The following is a 14,214-nucleotide window of genomic DNA, read 5'->3' as shown; positions in this document are numbered from 1 at the left end:
TTTGGCATCAATTTCTAAGATATCCTATCAAATTACTGACTCTTAATGTAACTAACATAATCAATCCCTTTTCCTCTGGGCCAGCCCAAGTTACAGTCAGTCACCAAGGTGAACTACCAATGAACTTCCCCAACTCTTATGAACTTCTGTGAGTAGGGACTGCATTTCATTTCTCTTATTTCCCCCATGTCATCTAGCTTAGTGCCAGGCACATAGCAGACGTCCAAAAATGTTTGCTGAATAGAGGCACTAACTCACAGTTCACTCAAACTTCTTTGCTTGTGCTCCTTGCTTGAGAAAAGCTTATCTAAATAAAATATTAGTAAATGGATTTCTATTTTCCCATTGACTTCTATCAACCTTTAAATGATAACGATTCCTTGTACTTACGCTTAGTATGACTTTATCCCACAATATTTCTGTTTAGTAGTTAATCATCTAGTAAGTAAAAGTGAGGGCCTTCTAGTGCAATGAAGTAATTACCCCATTAAATAAATACCAGCTAAGGTTATTTTTTTTTTTTTAAGTGACAGGGTCTCATTCTGTTGCCCAGACTGGAATTCAGTGGTGCAGTCATATTTAATTGTAACCTTGAACTCTCAGGCTTAAGCGATCCTCCCACCTCAGCTCAGCCTTGCATGTAGCTGGCACTACAGGCACACACAACTATGCTCAGCTAATTTTTTATATTTTTTGTAGAAACAGGTGTCTTGCTATGTTGCCCAGTCTGGTCCCAAACTCCTGGCTTCAAGTGATCCTCCCACCACAGCCTCTCAAAATGCTGAGATTATTTCAAAATATGAGAAAATACATGTGAGCCATCATGCCTGGCTATCCACTGATATTTTATAAAGTCCTGTATTCATATTTTAGATTTCCTCAAACTCGACTATACCAGTAAAAACAACCTAAACCATCTTTCAAAAGGATATATGATCAACTGAAAAATATTAATGTTTCATTCAGTTATCCTGTAAATTCTCTATCTCACTTCTCTTTTTCTCACCCTACAGGTATACATGCCTTTAAAGGGCAGTACTTTCATAGCCGACAGTATAAGCATCCAGATATATTTAAGGACAAGAGAGTCCTTGTGATTGGAATGGGAAATTCTGGCACAGACATTGCAGTGGAGGCCAGCCACCTGGCAAAAAAGGTACCATTCTTGATATTAAGGAACAGCTTTATCTTAACATGAATGCCTCAAGTAGACAGCATCTGACACTATGATAATTGTTAAAGGAATAAAAATGTTTAACATATACAACAGATTATTATGTATTTTTATCAAATGTTCATAAATTTTACTATGAATGCCAGTTGTCATCTTTCCTCCAAAACCAATTTCTCTGATTTCTTTTTGTCATTTTCCCAGCCTTCCAGCAAGAGCTATAGGACACATCTCTTCTTTACTCAGTCATGTAGGTCCGAATATCCTGGCAATTTTTCCTTGCTACACTCTCCCAGTTGACCCTTCCTTTCCTTATGAAAATGAGGAGACTATTGCATTGTTCTTCTAATAATAATTGTAGAAATAGTTAATATTTACCAGGATTTCCCCGGGCCAAACACTGCACTAAATGCTTTCTATTGATTACTTCAACCAGTCATCAGAACAAGCCATTGAAGTAGGTCCTCTTAGTATCGCTGACTGCAGACGAGGAACCCAAGGTTAGAGAGGTTAAAGAAGATGCTTAAAATCGTAGCACTAGCAGATGATAGAATGAGTCACAGTGGATTGACCTCAAAGCCTGTCCTCCTAACTCTGCCCATGTCTTCCCACAATCCATGCTTCACCACAAGCCATTTAGACTCCAGCCACTGACAAACAAATCCTCGGAAAAGCCTGTTCTAGTATTGATACTTTCATGCTGAGAAATCTCTAAAACCCTTCTTATCTGAAAATAATAAATAGCAGATATGCTAGCTCTGCATCACAGAGTTTTCCATAGCCTGGTCCAAATCGACTACTTTAATTTTAACCCTACTATTTCCTGCATGATCATCAACTACAGCCAAGCAGGTCTATTCTGTGCCCTTTGCAGTTCCCAGGTCTTCGTTGCTCCTTTGCTCACATCAGTCACCCCTTCCACAGAGTCTTTTTCTCTTCTAGTACAATCTACCTCTACATTCCCAGATAGGTCGTCCCAACACCAAATGACCCCTCCCTATGCAGAATATACATATCGTTGTAAGTTGTACTCTTCAGTGGGCACATACTAATTCTTAGTATTGCTAATTACCTTTTATAGTATATATTTTCCTTCCAACTATGCTGTAAACTCATTGGAAGCCACTCAGCTAACTAATGGATATTGGTTGTTGGCTTCACATGTGCTGAATGTTGTGCAAACACAGCCACCACAAAAACAAGATTCCCATTGATATATAGCATAGTTTGGGTGAAAAACACATACCTGGCTCAGTGCTGGTAGCTCAGTGAGTAGGGCTCCGGCCACATACACTGGGGCTGGCAGGTTCGACCCCAGCCTGGGCCTGCTAAACAATAATGACAACTGCAACCCAAAAACAGCCAGACGGTGTGGGGGGCTTCTGTAGTCCCAGCTACTAGGGAGGCTGAGGCAAGAGAATCACTTAAGCCCAAGAGTTTGAGATTGCTGTGAACTGTGATGCCGTGGCGCTCTACCACAGGTGACATAGTGAGACTCTATCTCACACAAAAAAAAAAAGAAAAGAAAAGAAAAACATATACCACCAAATAAATAAGTACAAATAATTTTTTTTTTTTTTTGAGACAGAGGCTCACTTTGTTGCCCAGGCAAGAATGCCATGCCATCATCATAGCTCACATCAACCTGAAACTCCTGGGCTTAAGCGATCCTCCTGCCTCAGCCTCCCAAGTAGTTGTTACTATAGGTGCCCACCACCACAGCTGGCTAATTTTTCTATTTTTAGTAGAGACAGGGTCTTGCTTTTGCTCAGGTTGGTCTCAAACTCCTGAGCTCAGGCAATCTGCCCATCTCTGTCTCTCAGAGTGCTAGGATTACAGGCATGAGCCACAATGCTTGGCCCATAAATAAGTATAAATAATTACACCAATAATTACAAGAATGAAATTAGCTGTGAAGGAAAAAAATGGTAGTTTGTAACTTTACAATGCCTTCTGCACAGGCAGATGCAGTGTTTCACATCTGTTATCTCAGTGGGACTCTTTCCTTGAAGCCAAGAGTTCAAGAGCAGCCTACGCAACAAAGCAAGATCCTATTTCTATGTAGCTTTCTAGGACTTTGTAGAAGGGACTTAATGACTGGTTCATTAACTGATAGCTTTATTAATTGATTTGAAGAAACTTAGCAATTTGGTGATATTATCCTGAAAGAAGAGAAAGGAGGTCTTTTTTCTTGTTGTTGTTGTTGTTAAGACAGAATCTCACTATGTCACCCTTGGTAGAGTGGTATGGTGTCACAGCTCACAGCAACCTCAAACTTTTGGGATCAAGCGATTCTCTTGCCTCAGCCTCCCAAGTATGGGAGCCCACCACAATGCTCAGCTATTTTTTTGTTGTTGCAGTTGTCACTGTTGTTTAGCTAGCCCAGGCCAGGTTTGAACCCGCCACCCTCAGTACATGTGGCTGGTGCCATAACCACTGTGCTACGGGCACCAAGCTGAGAAAGGCAGTCTTGATACAAATACTAACACAGGCCTATCCACTATAACCACTATGACTACCACATGAGAGCAGCATACTATTATTTCTGTTTTTTAACCATTTGGAAATTTCTTCAATCAGAAAACATGCTTTAGGGTGTGGCAGCATACACATGTAGTTCTGGCTACTCCCTAGGTTAAGAAGGGAGGATCACTTGAGCCAGGAATTTGGGACCAGCCTGGGCAACTCAATAAAATCCTATCTCTAATTTTAAAAAATAAAAAAATCAGCTTGGAGGGCGGTGCCTGTGGCTCAGAGGAGTAGGCGCCAGCCCCATATGCCAGAGGTGGTGGGTTCAAACCCAGCCCCAGCCAAAAACTACAAAAAAAAAAAAAAAAAAAAATCAGCTTGGCACCTGTAGCACAGTGGTCAGCCACATACAGGCTGGTGAGTTCAAACTTAGTCCAGGCCAGCTAAACAATGACCACTGCAACAAAAAAAAACTGGTGTTGTGGTGGGTGCCTATAGTCCCAGCTATAGGGAGGCTGAGGCAAGAGAATTGCTTGAGTCCAAGACTTTGAGGTTGCTGTGAGTTGTGATGCCACCGCACTCTACCAAGGGCAACATAGTGAGACTCTGTCTCAAAAAAAAAACATTTAAAAATCTAAATGCTGTTTTTAAAAAGCATGTTTTAGCACACCCTTTATCATTGATAGATCAACAAAGAGACTCCCTTTGTTTTAAAACTTAATACCGATTGAAATGTCATATCTAATTCTGTATCATAACACAGAGAGGCAAGTTCAGTGTAGATATCTCATGTCAGAACTTTGAGTGTGCCTGTAGTTTATGCACTGAATTTCCAGCATTGTATATCCTGCTCCATTGGATTATAAGGCCAAACACAATGTATAACAAAATCTCTGACACTGAGCTGATGCACAATTTCTTCCTCATAGGATAGCTATGGCTTCTTCATAAAGAACTTGAAAAATCTCACACTCGATATTATCTTTTAATGTCTTCTCCTTATAACCCCTTGTTTCAAGTCTTTTGTACGATTTACTGGTATTTGTTCACAGCACAAAAACTATACAAAACCAGCGTCCTGGGAACAGATCACAGCCATGGTGATCAACAATAACTCTCCACCTCTGTCTTTTGGTTATCTAGCTCATCAACCACTCTATCTTCATCTAACATGGAATAATCATATTCCTTATCATAGCCATCATACAACTGCTCTTCTTTAGCTAAATCACCCACATTAATACATTAATGTATTTCAGTCCTGATCTTGATGCAAGTTCTTTGCCTAGTGTGGTTTTTCCAACCCCAGGTATACCCGTGAGCAGGATGTTCGGAAGCAACATGGTCCTTGCTGTGATGGCTCCGTGAACATTGGCTCCTACTTCTTATGCACTCTTTTTTTTTGTGGGAGGGGGGCAGAGGGAAGGGGAGGCTTTTTAAACAGCTGTATTAAGAAACTCCTTATTGGCTAAGGTGTCAGCCACATATACCAGAGCTGGTGGGTTCAAATCCAGCCCAGGCCCACCAAAAGACAATGACAACTGCACCAAAAAAATAGCTGGGTGTTGTGGCAGGCACCTGTAGTCCCAGCTACTTGGGAGGCTGAGGCAAGGGGATCACTTAAGCCAAAGAGTTTGAGGTTGCTGTCAGCAGTGACACCACAGCACTTTACCCAAGGCGACAGCTTGAGACTCTGTCTCAAAAGAAAAAAAAAAAAGAAACTCCTTATTGTGTAGGTACCAGAACAACTATTAGCTTAATAAACTCAGCAGGTAACTCAAATAGCCACAAACAAAGGCTTAGCACCTGTAGCTAAGGGGCTAGGGCACCAGCCACATACACTGGAGCTGGCGGGTTTAAACTCAGCCTGGGCCTGCCAAACAACCATGACAACTACAACCAATAAATAGCCGGGGGTTGTGATGGGCACCTATAGTCCCAACTACTTGGGAGGCTGAGGCAAGAGAATCACTTAAGCCCAAGATTTGGAGATTGTTGTGAGCTGTGATGCCACAGCACTCTACCGAGGGTGACACAGTGAGACTGTCTCCAAAAAACAGGAAAGAGAGAGAAGAAAGAAAGAAAAGAAAAGAAAAGAAAAGAAAAGAAAAGAAAAGAAGAAAGGAAAGAAAGGAAAGAAAGGAAAGAAAGAAAGAAAAAGAAAACACCAAAATTAATTGTAGTTCCAAATTTTACTGTCAGTTAAACCAGTGGTTTGAGTCGAAACACTTTGTAAACAACTCCCCTAGTTGATGTCACGCCCTGTTCTTATAGTTAGTGTACAAAATTGCAAACACCTGTTCATTTTCTTCCCACATGAGAATTTAAGCTTCCTAGGGCTTGCCATAGTATCTCAAGCCTGGCAGACTCTTCGGTGGCTTATCAAATTCATCACACTTCTCAAGTCTCTGGCAGGAGAAGTCTATGACATGATCACCACGTCAGACTGAGGTTCTCTTTGACTGCTTTCAGGTCTTCCTCAGCACCACTGCAGGGGCCTGGGTGATCAGCAGAGTCTTTGACTCAGGATACCCGTGGGACATGGTGTTCATGACGCGATTTCAGAACATGCTCAGAAATTGCCTCCCTACTCCAATTGTGACTTGGTTGATGGCAAGAAAGATGGACAGCTGGTTCAGTCATGCAAATTTCGGCTTAATACCACAAGACAGGTAAGTATAACATACCTGACAAGGGCTATTAAGAAAAAGGAACCCCAGGCTCAGCGCCCATAGCTCAGTGGTTAGGGTGCCAGCCACATGCACTGGGAGTGGGTTCGAACCCAGCCTGGCCCTGCTAAAATCAAAACATAGCCAGGCGTTGTGGGAGGCACCTGTAGTCCCAGCTACTTGGGAGATTGAGGCAGGAGAATTACCTGAGCCCACAAGTTTGAGGTTGCTGTGAGCTATGATGCCACAGCACTCTACCAAGGGCAACTAGTAAGACTCTATCTCAAAAAAAAAAAAAAAAGAAAGAGAAAAGAACCCCAGTCTTCCCAGTGACATATACAAAGGAGAAAATAACAGAGCAAGATAAGGAATGTGAAAGGACACTTGATACAAAGTTACTTGATAAAGTCCAGATACAGAGCTTTGGGATGCTGAGGTTGAGAGGATCTTTTGAGAGCAAGACCAGCCTGGACAATATAGCAAGATTCTGTCTCTACAAAAATTAGAAAAAAACAAACAAAAAAAAACTCCTTTTATTACCAGGCATGGCGGTGCACACCTGTGGTGCACACAGAGAGGGTGAGGCAATCTTATCACTTGGGCCCAGGAGTTCAAGGTGACAATGAGTTAGTGCACCACTGCACTCCAGTATGGGTGACCAAGTGAGACTCTGTCTGGGAAAAAAAAAAAAACAGTTGCTTGATAATACTAACTAACTGTTCTTAAGTGCTCAGTAAGTAAAATTATGTATTTCACCTTATCAACAATCCTTTAAGGTAAGTGTTGTTATAATCATGCTTTTATTGTGGGGAAACTGAGGCTTAGCAAATTTCAGTCATTTTTCAAACTCATTGTGTAGTAAATGAGCTGTGTGACCTTGGAAAATTAGCACAGCCGCAGTGGCAGAAATCAAAGAGGGTGATCTGTCGATGAATTTGTTGACAAAAGCAACACACTTGCTTTGTTCCATCATGTGAGGAAAAATCGAATCTTGTAATTGCCCTTTACCATCTCTCTAATGGCAGTATCTTCTTGCCCTTGTCAAGAGGACCCTGATTTCAGTCTCTCCTTTCATTCACAACCTATGATTTATCCCATTAACAAGAACCAAAGATTTTATTTCCTCATTCATTAAGTTTATACAATGAAAATCCATTTTCGGTTGACACCACGGCATGGAGATCCTTTCTGGTCTCCCTCCAGATTTCACTCTGGCTCTCGAGTCAGGTGGCACGCAGGCTACCACCAAGGGCAGGCAGCCCCCTCTCCAGCACATGTATTTCTGCTTTTCTCTTGCTGCTTCCCTCTTTATTGTCTCCCTTTTTTCCTTCCTTATCTCTTACCATCTCTCTTCTACCTCCTATATCCCAGGCTTTTCAGGGTTTTGACTCTCCAGTGGAGGTTTTGCTACCATGACTTTTATTGAGCCTGGATGGTAGCTCATGGGACTATACAGAATTTGGTTTAGTCCCATAAACATGAGAACATAATGGGAGAAATATAAGAAATTATAATTCTTTCTCTCTTATATTTAATCATTTGCCATCTCTGAAGTTCTCTGCATATATACTATTTCATGTGCTCTTCATCCGACCCCATGAACTAAGGATAGCAAGTATTGGTGCCCCCCCCCATAGGTAAATAGGAGAAAACCTATACAACTACAAGACCTGCCCAAGATCTGTTACGTACAGACATTTGGATAAGAAGCCACTCTCACTACCTCCTACTCCAGTGGCAATTTCATTTCACCACATAAATGTCTGTCTGTGCATTTACCATAAGCCAAAAATGGCTCAGCTGAGACAGACTCAACTCAAAACTGTTTGTCTTGTGATTCCAAAGGTACAGCCAGAAAAAGATGATTCTTCCCTTGTTCCTTTAAATACATGTGTGTTTTCCTTACACAATTGCTTCCTAGAAAAAAAGCCTTTCCAAGATAGAGCTTCCAGTAGTTCTTCTCACACAGAGAAGTCCCCGGTTTCCCTTGCAGCCCTTCAGCATTCAGCTCTCGATAGAATGACAGTGACAGCTGAATGCTGAAAATCAGCAAGAGAAACAAGCGACAGAAGGTTGTGGTCTCCTCCTCAAGCTTCTAAACTCTAGAAAATGGCAAGCATATTGTAAAATCCTTCTTGGATATTCCTGAACCCCCTTCCACAGAGGTAATGTCTCCCAAATCTAATAATTCTTGTCCAACAAAGGAGACAGCCCTAGAATGAAGACAGGAAGGTGAAGAAGAGGGAGGGGGCTGGCTGCATTGCTCACTGGAAGATCCCTTTCCTATTCATGGTTTTGTTTAGGACTCAGCTGAAAGAGTTTGTGCTAAATGATGAGCTCCCAGGCCGCATCATCACAGGGAAAGTTCTCATCCGGCCAAGTATAAAGGAGATAAAGGAAAATTCCATCATTTTTAACAACACCCCAAAGGAAGAACCCACTGATATCATTGTCTTTGCCACTGGATACACCTTCACTTTCCCCTTCCTTGATGAGTCTGTAGTGAAAGTTGAAGACGGCCAAGCATCACTCTACAAATATATCTTCCCTGCACATCTGCAAAAGCCAACCCTGGCTGTCATTGGCCTCATCAAACCCTTGGGCTCCATGATACCCACTGGAGAAACACAAGCTCGATGGGCTGTTAGAGTCCTGAAAGGTAAGTGAATGAGAAACAGCAGGACATGAGAGTTTGGTTTGCTGTATGATTTCAGATACCGGAAATTCTGAGACTGTTACCCACCTCCTGTTAAAAACAACAGAACCTTTAAAAGTTGGGTCTGTTCTATTATTCACTGAAATATACCATCATAATGACATGTACCAGCATAAATGATAAATCAGGGATCAAAAATATAAGCCATGTCGGCCAGTCGCTGTGGCTCACACCTGTAATCCTAGAACTCCGGAAGGCCAGGGTAGGTGGATTGCTTCCGCTCAGGAGTTGGAGACCAACCTGATCAAGAGTGAGACCCCCATCTCAAAAAATAAAAAAATAAGCCATGTTTATGTCAACTTGTTATTTCTTTTTCTTTTCTTTCTTTTTTCTTTTAAAAAGTCAAGGTCTTATTATGTCACCCAGGCTGGAATTCAGTGGCCATTCAAGGCATGAGCATGGCACACTACAGCCTGGAACTCCTGGCCTTAAGAGGAGCTAGGACAGCTGGCACACCCCACTGTACCCAGTTACTGTAATTTTGACTAAGACAAAATAACAGTTAACAGCTCTTTCAGGCAACAGATTCAACTGGTTCCATTAAAATTTTAAAATTCAAGAAATTGAATGAGAAAATCAGGCAAAACCTGTGTACAGTTCTGTCATGTCAAATAACTAGGGAGAATCCAATGTTTGTTTTTTCAACTGATTGTGTCATTACCAGGAAACACACCACAAGTCAGTTCAGAACAAATGAGTAGATGAATCCTAGAAATGAAAGAAGAGAGTAATGAAGCATCTTTATTCATAAGTAAACAGATAGACTTAATGTTAAATTGCATGTTTTTGTCTTGAAGGTGTGAATAAGTTACCACCACCATGTGTCATGATAGAGGAAGTTAATGCAAAGAAAGAAAACAAGCCCCATTGGTAAGTTAACTCCTAAAGCTTTATGAAATTGGTAAAACAATAGCAGAGAGGTGAGACTTACATTGGCGGAAAAAGATGCATCTGAAACTTAAAGGAAAAATACTACAACAGCCTGTTTAAAAACAGAGGAGGGAGAGGAAAATTGAGAAGTGTTATTGTCCCCAAAGTCAACACTTCAGTTCATAGTTGTCTAGCATCACCAGGAGTTTGGATTCCAAACCAAGTATTATATAAGTAACTTTCATCTATTGTGCACATTATTCCATACCTTATTCATAATCAGCAGGCAAACAATTATGCTTATCCACTGTGACACTAGAAGTATCTGCTCATTTATTCATTCAACAAACAAGTCTTCATTAGCTCTGTTGCATTTATTCAGATCATTGCTTTTATTCAGATCGTTGCTTTTGCTTTCCATTTTTTTCAATGAACTTCAATTATTATTTAGTCTAAGTCTAGTTTTAACATAAAAGTTGGGTGAAACAAAAAAAAAAAATCCAAAAATATATGGAGTGAAAAATGTCAGAATTAAAGGGAAAAAATAAACATTTCAACAATAGTAGTTCAAGACTTCCATACACCCATTTTTTTACTTTTTTTGCTTTTCATTTTTCCTTTCTTTTTTTTTGAGACAGAATCTTACTGTCATCCTCTGTAGAGTGCCATGGCATCACACTCATAGCAACCTCCAACTCTTGGGCTTAAGCGATTCTCTTGCCTCAGCCTCCTAAGTAGCTGGGACCACAGGCACCTGCCACAACACTTGGCAAATTTTTGTTGTTGCAGTTGTCATTGTTGGTTAGCAGGCCCTGGCCAGGCTCGAACCTGCCAGCCTCCGTGCATGTGGCTGATGCTATAACCACTGTGCTACGGGCACTAGCCTTGCTTTTCATTTTTCTTTCTTTTTTTTTTTTGTTTTTGTTTTGTTTTGTTTTGTTTTGTTGAGACAGAGTCTCACTGTGTCACCCTTGGTAGAGTGCTGTGCCATCACAGCTCACAGCAACCTCAAACTCTTGGACTTAAGCAATTTTCTTGCCTCAGCCTCCTAAGTAGCTGGGACTACAGGTGCCTGCCACAACACCTGGCTATTTTTTGTTGCAGTTGTCATAGTCATTTTTAGCTGACCCAGGCTGGGTTCAAACCTGCCACACTTGGTGTACATGGCTGGCGCCATGACCACCATGCTATGAGTGCCAAGCCTGCTTTTCATTTTCAATGGTTGGAAAAAAAGAATAAGAAAAATATTTTGTGATATGTGAAAATTATATGAAATTTAAATCACATTGACTATAAATAAAATTTTAGAACACAGCCATGCTCATTCACTTACATATTATCAATGGCCACTTTCGTATTACAATAGCAAAGTTGGGTAATGGACACAGTCATGTGACCCTAAAAGCCTAAGACATTTATCATCTCTTGTTGACCACTTCTCTAGAGGGCAGGCTTCCATTTGCACTTTCCTCTGTGGCTGTCACACAAGAGCCAGGAATAGTGGGAGGCATGTGACCAGTGAAGAAAGAGGGAATCTTGACCTTCCATTAATGTTCTCAATCAACCAAAATACTCCTGATTTTATCCACTTTACTGTTTTATCTGTTGGGGACTTTGATATAAATTTTCACTTAAAAAAATTCTGTGTCAGAAAAAAAAAGTTTTAAAATCACTACATTTAAGGAACTTGTTACCAACTCTCTCATTCATATATATTCTCAAATTCCAAGTGTTGATCTGTCCTCCTCAAAGTACCAAATTACAACACAATAAAAGTATTTTAGATGTCTTGTTTTTATCCTCAACCTGGAATATGATTTGATCTCCATTATGGAACTCTACCATAATTGGTAACTAATTAGAACTACTACATCATGTAAAATCTTATCACATAGCTCAGCCAACAATTTAGGACCCTAATACCAGCATTACAGAGAATTCCACCCTAGGGTTTTTTGTGCCTTTTTACATTGTTTTTTACATTAAAATCTATTTAAATTATAAAATATATTTTCCTCTAGAAATTGTTAATCATTTCACAAAAGAACTAAAGTAATACCAGATGTATTCTGAGTATCCAGAGCACCTACTGAAAGCCATATGTATAAAGTATCTTTTGAAGGGACTCATCATGTATTTAAGAAATAGAATGAGACCACTTAATAGCTATGGGCATAAAGGGAAAAGAACACAGAAACCATTCCAAATTGTTCAGTAGCATTTGTTTGGGGGCACTTTTACTTGTTCTAAGATTATCTTTTTTTTTTTTTATCTTCCTCTTTTTCCTCAATCTTTCTTTTATAAAGGTTTGGTTTGTGCTACTGCAAAGCTTTACAATCAGATTATATCACATATATAGATGAACTCCTGACCTATATCAATGCAAAACCCAACATCTTCTCTATGCTCCTGACGGATCCACGCCTTGCTCTGGCTGTCTTCTTTGGCCCATGTTCACCATACCAATTCCGCTTGACTGGTCCAGGAAAATGGGAAGGAGCCAGAAATGCCATCATGACCCAATGGGACCGAACACTCAAAGTCACCAAATCTCGAATTGTACAAGAATCCTCATCTCCCTTTGAAAGTTTAGTTAAACTCTTTAGCTTTCTGGCTTTGCTTGTGGCTGTTTTCCTGATTTTCCTATAGGAAAGATTTCTAATGGCAGATGCACAGAGTAAATTTACAATGCTCTGATTCCTCTGTGATAGCAAAGTTGCCTTCACAGTTATGAGCCATATCTGAAAAGTAAGGGCCACCCTCTCCCTTCTCTGAGTGGTTGGTATTCCTGAGCCTCTCCCAGCTCCATTTATGTGTAATGCTAGAGGATGATAACTAAGATTTCTGTGCACTTGAAGGCCATTGGAAAGTTCCAGGTCCATTTAAAGAAGAAAGCTGTTTTTGACAGCATTCTGAGCAGTCATAGTTCTTTTCCATATAAACTCTTTACTTAGATCTTAACTAAAACCCTCTACTTTGTAAAAGATTTGGGTTGTATTAAAATGGTATTGACTGATTGAAAAGAAAAAGAAAAAAAAATAAACCTAGAAACTGTTTGTTTCAAGTGGTCTTTTGTTCTATCTTTAAAGGTTGGGGAAATAGAAATGAGGATGAAAGTATATGAATAAAGCCTGTAAAAGGATGGAGAGGTTAAATGAGTTAGTCCGAGAGTTTCCAAAGGAATGTATCTGCCTGGTACTGTTCATTCTCTCAGAACATGCTCTACCACAAAACTGGTACTCCAGCTGGCCTACCAAAGACCCAAATCAGACCCACTCCACAGAAAAATGGCTCCATAGGTAATTAAACCTGGCCTCTAGCAGCTGGAGGAAAAAAGCTGCCTGCTCAGATCCCCCTTTACAACACTGCTTTGTTTTCTCTTAAAGAATCAACCAGAACCAACCAAAGTCAATTGGAAATTATTAGAGAAACAACACAACCAAGAAGTCTTTAATAGAAAGAAAGCTAGGAGGAAAAAAAAAGGAAGGAAAAATAGAATCAAAAGCAAACATCATCTCAAAAGCAGTTGTTGACCAAAATAGACCCAGACTATCTCATAGTTACATCTGATGAAGATGTGACTCACAGCCAAGAAAGGTTTAAGGTTTTGCTTTCACTTCATCTCATTGATGGGCTTAGATGGCAAACAATACCTCCCAGAGAGGTCCATAGTTTGGATGGAGGGAGGGGAGGCAGAAACTATGGAGTTGGAAGCTGAGCTCTCCTAGAATGACTGGGGAAAAAAGACAGAACCCATCCATACCTGGAGCAAGGACCTTACCCAGAGTCATAGCTCAGGGAGCATAGCAAGGAGGTGGTGAGCTGGATACATCAGATGGTCTGGAGAAATGGAAATCTAATGAATTAGGCAAGTCACTGCAACTGGATGGGATCAGCTGGCTGCCCACAGAGGCCCAGGATGGGAGGAAGCCTTTTCTGAGTTTTCAGTTGTTGGAGGAAGCTGCATGTTGAGGGGAAAGCTTGGGAAAGTGGGCAAATTTGAACAGTGTACAGCAGCCAGATTCTAATGCCAGTTGGAGTGAACTTGCCATAGGTTTGATGGGTGGCAAGGCAGCCATACTGAGAAGGTCTTGTTGGCTGGGGGCTGCCATTGTGGGAAGGTTGTGAGAAGATCTTAGCAGGGGCCTAAAGCACAGCCGTTAGGATCAGAACTCCATTTTTGGGACAGGCTGGCTGAGGAACTCCCACACCCCCAAGGGGACTGGAGTTGGGGAGCACTGTGAGACTTGCCACTGGAAGGATTCTTGTCAGCTTTAAAATTCCAACATGGCAGAGTCTGAAAGCTGAGGAAACAATCA

At 40.9% G+C, this 14,214-nt stretch overlaps 1 protein-coding gene across 2 annotated transcripts in view; it reads left to right on the top strand.

The window, feature by feature from the left end:
- Positions 1 to 12,956, top strand: part of FMO1 (flavin containing dimethylaniline monoxygenase 1) — a 62,243-nt gene extending 49,287 nt beyond the window's left edge. For both annotated transcript variants that reach the window (XM_053607044.1, XM_053607045.1), the window contains exons 5-9: positions 1,014 to 1,156; positions 6,113 to 6,312; positions 8,613 to 8,968; positions 9,823 to 9,895; positions 12,202 to 12,956. In XM_053607044.1, coding sequence (XP_053463019.1) covers positions 1,014 to 1,156; positions 6,113 to 6,312; positions 8,613 to 8,968; positions 9,823 to 9,895; positions 12,202 to 12,544 — 1,115 coding nt within the window. In that variant the 3' untranslated portion in view covers positions 12,545 to 12,956. The remainder of the gene's footprint in view (positions 1 to 1,013; positions 1,157 to 6,112; positions 6,313 to 8,612; positions 8,969 to 9,822; positions 9,896 to 12,201) is intronic.
- The last annotated feature ends 1,258 nt before the right edge of the window (positions 12,957 to 14,214 follow it).

The sequence above is a fragment of the Nycticebus coucang genome, chromosome 10 (genome assembly GCF_027406575.1).
Source record: "Nycticebus coucang isolate mNycCou1 chromosome 10, mNycCou1.pri, whole genome shotgun sequence".
Lineage (NCBI taxonomy): Eukaryota > Metazoa > Chordata > Mammalia > Primates > Lorisidae > Nycticebus > Nycticebus coucang.
This window is presented reverse-complemented; position numbering and strand designations above follow the sequence as displayed.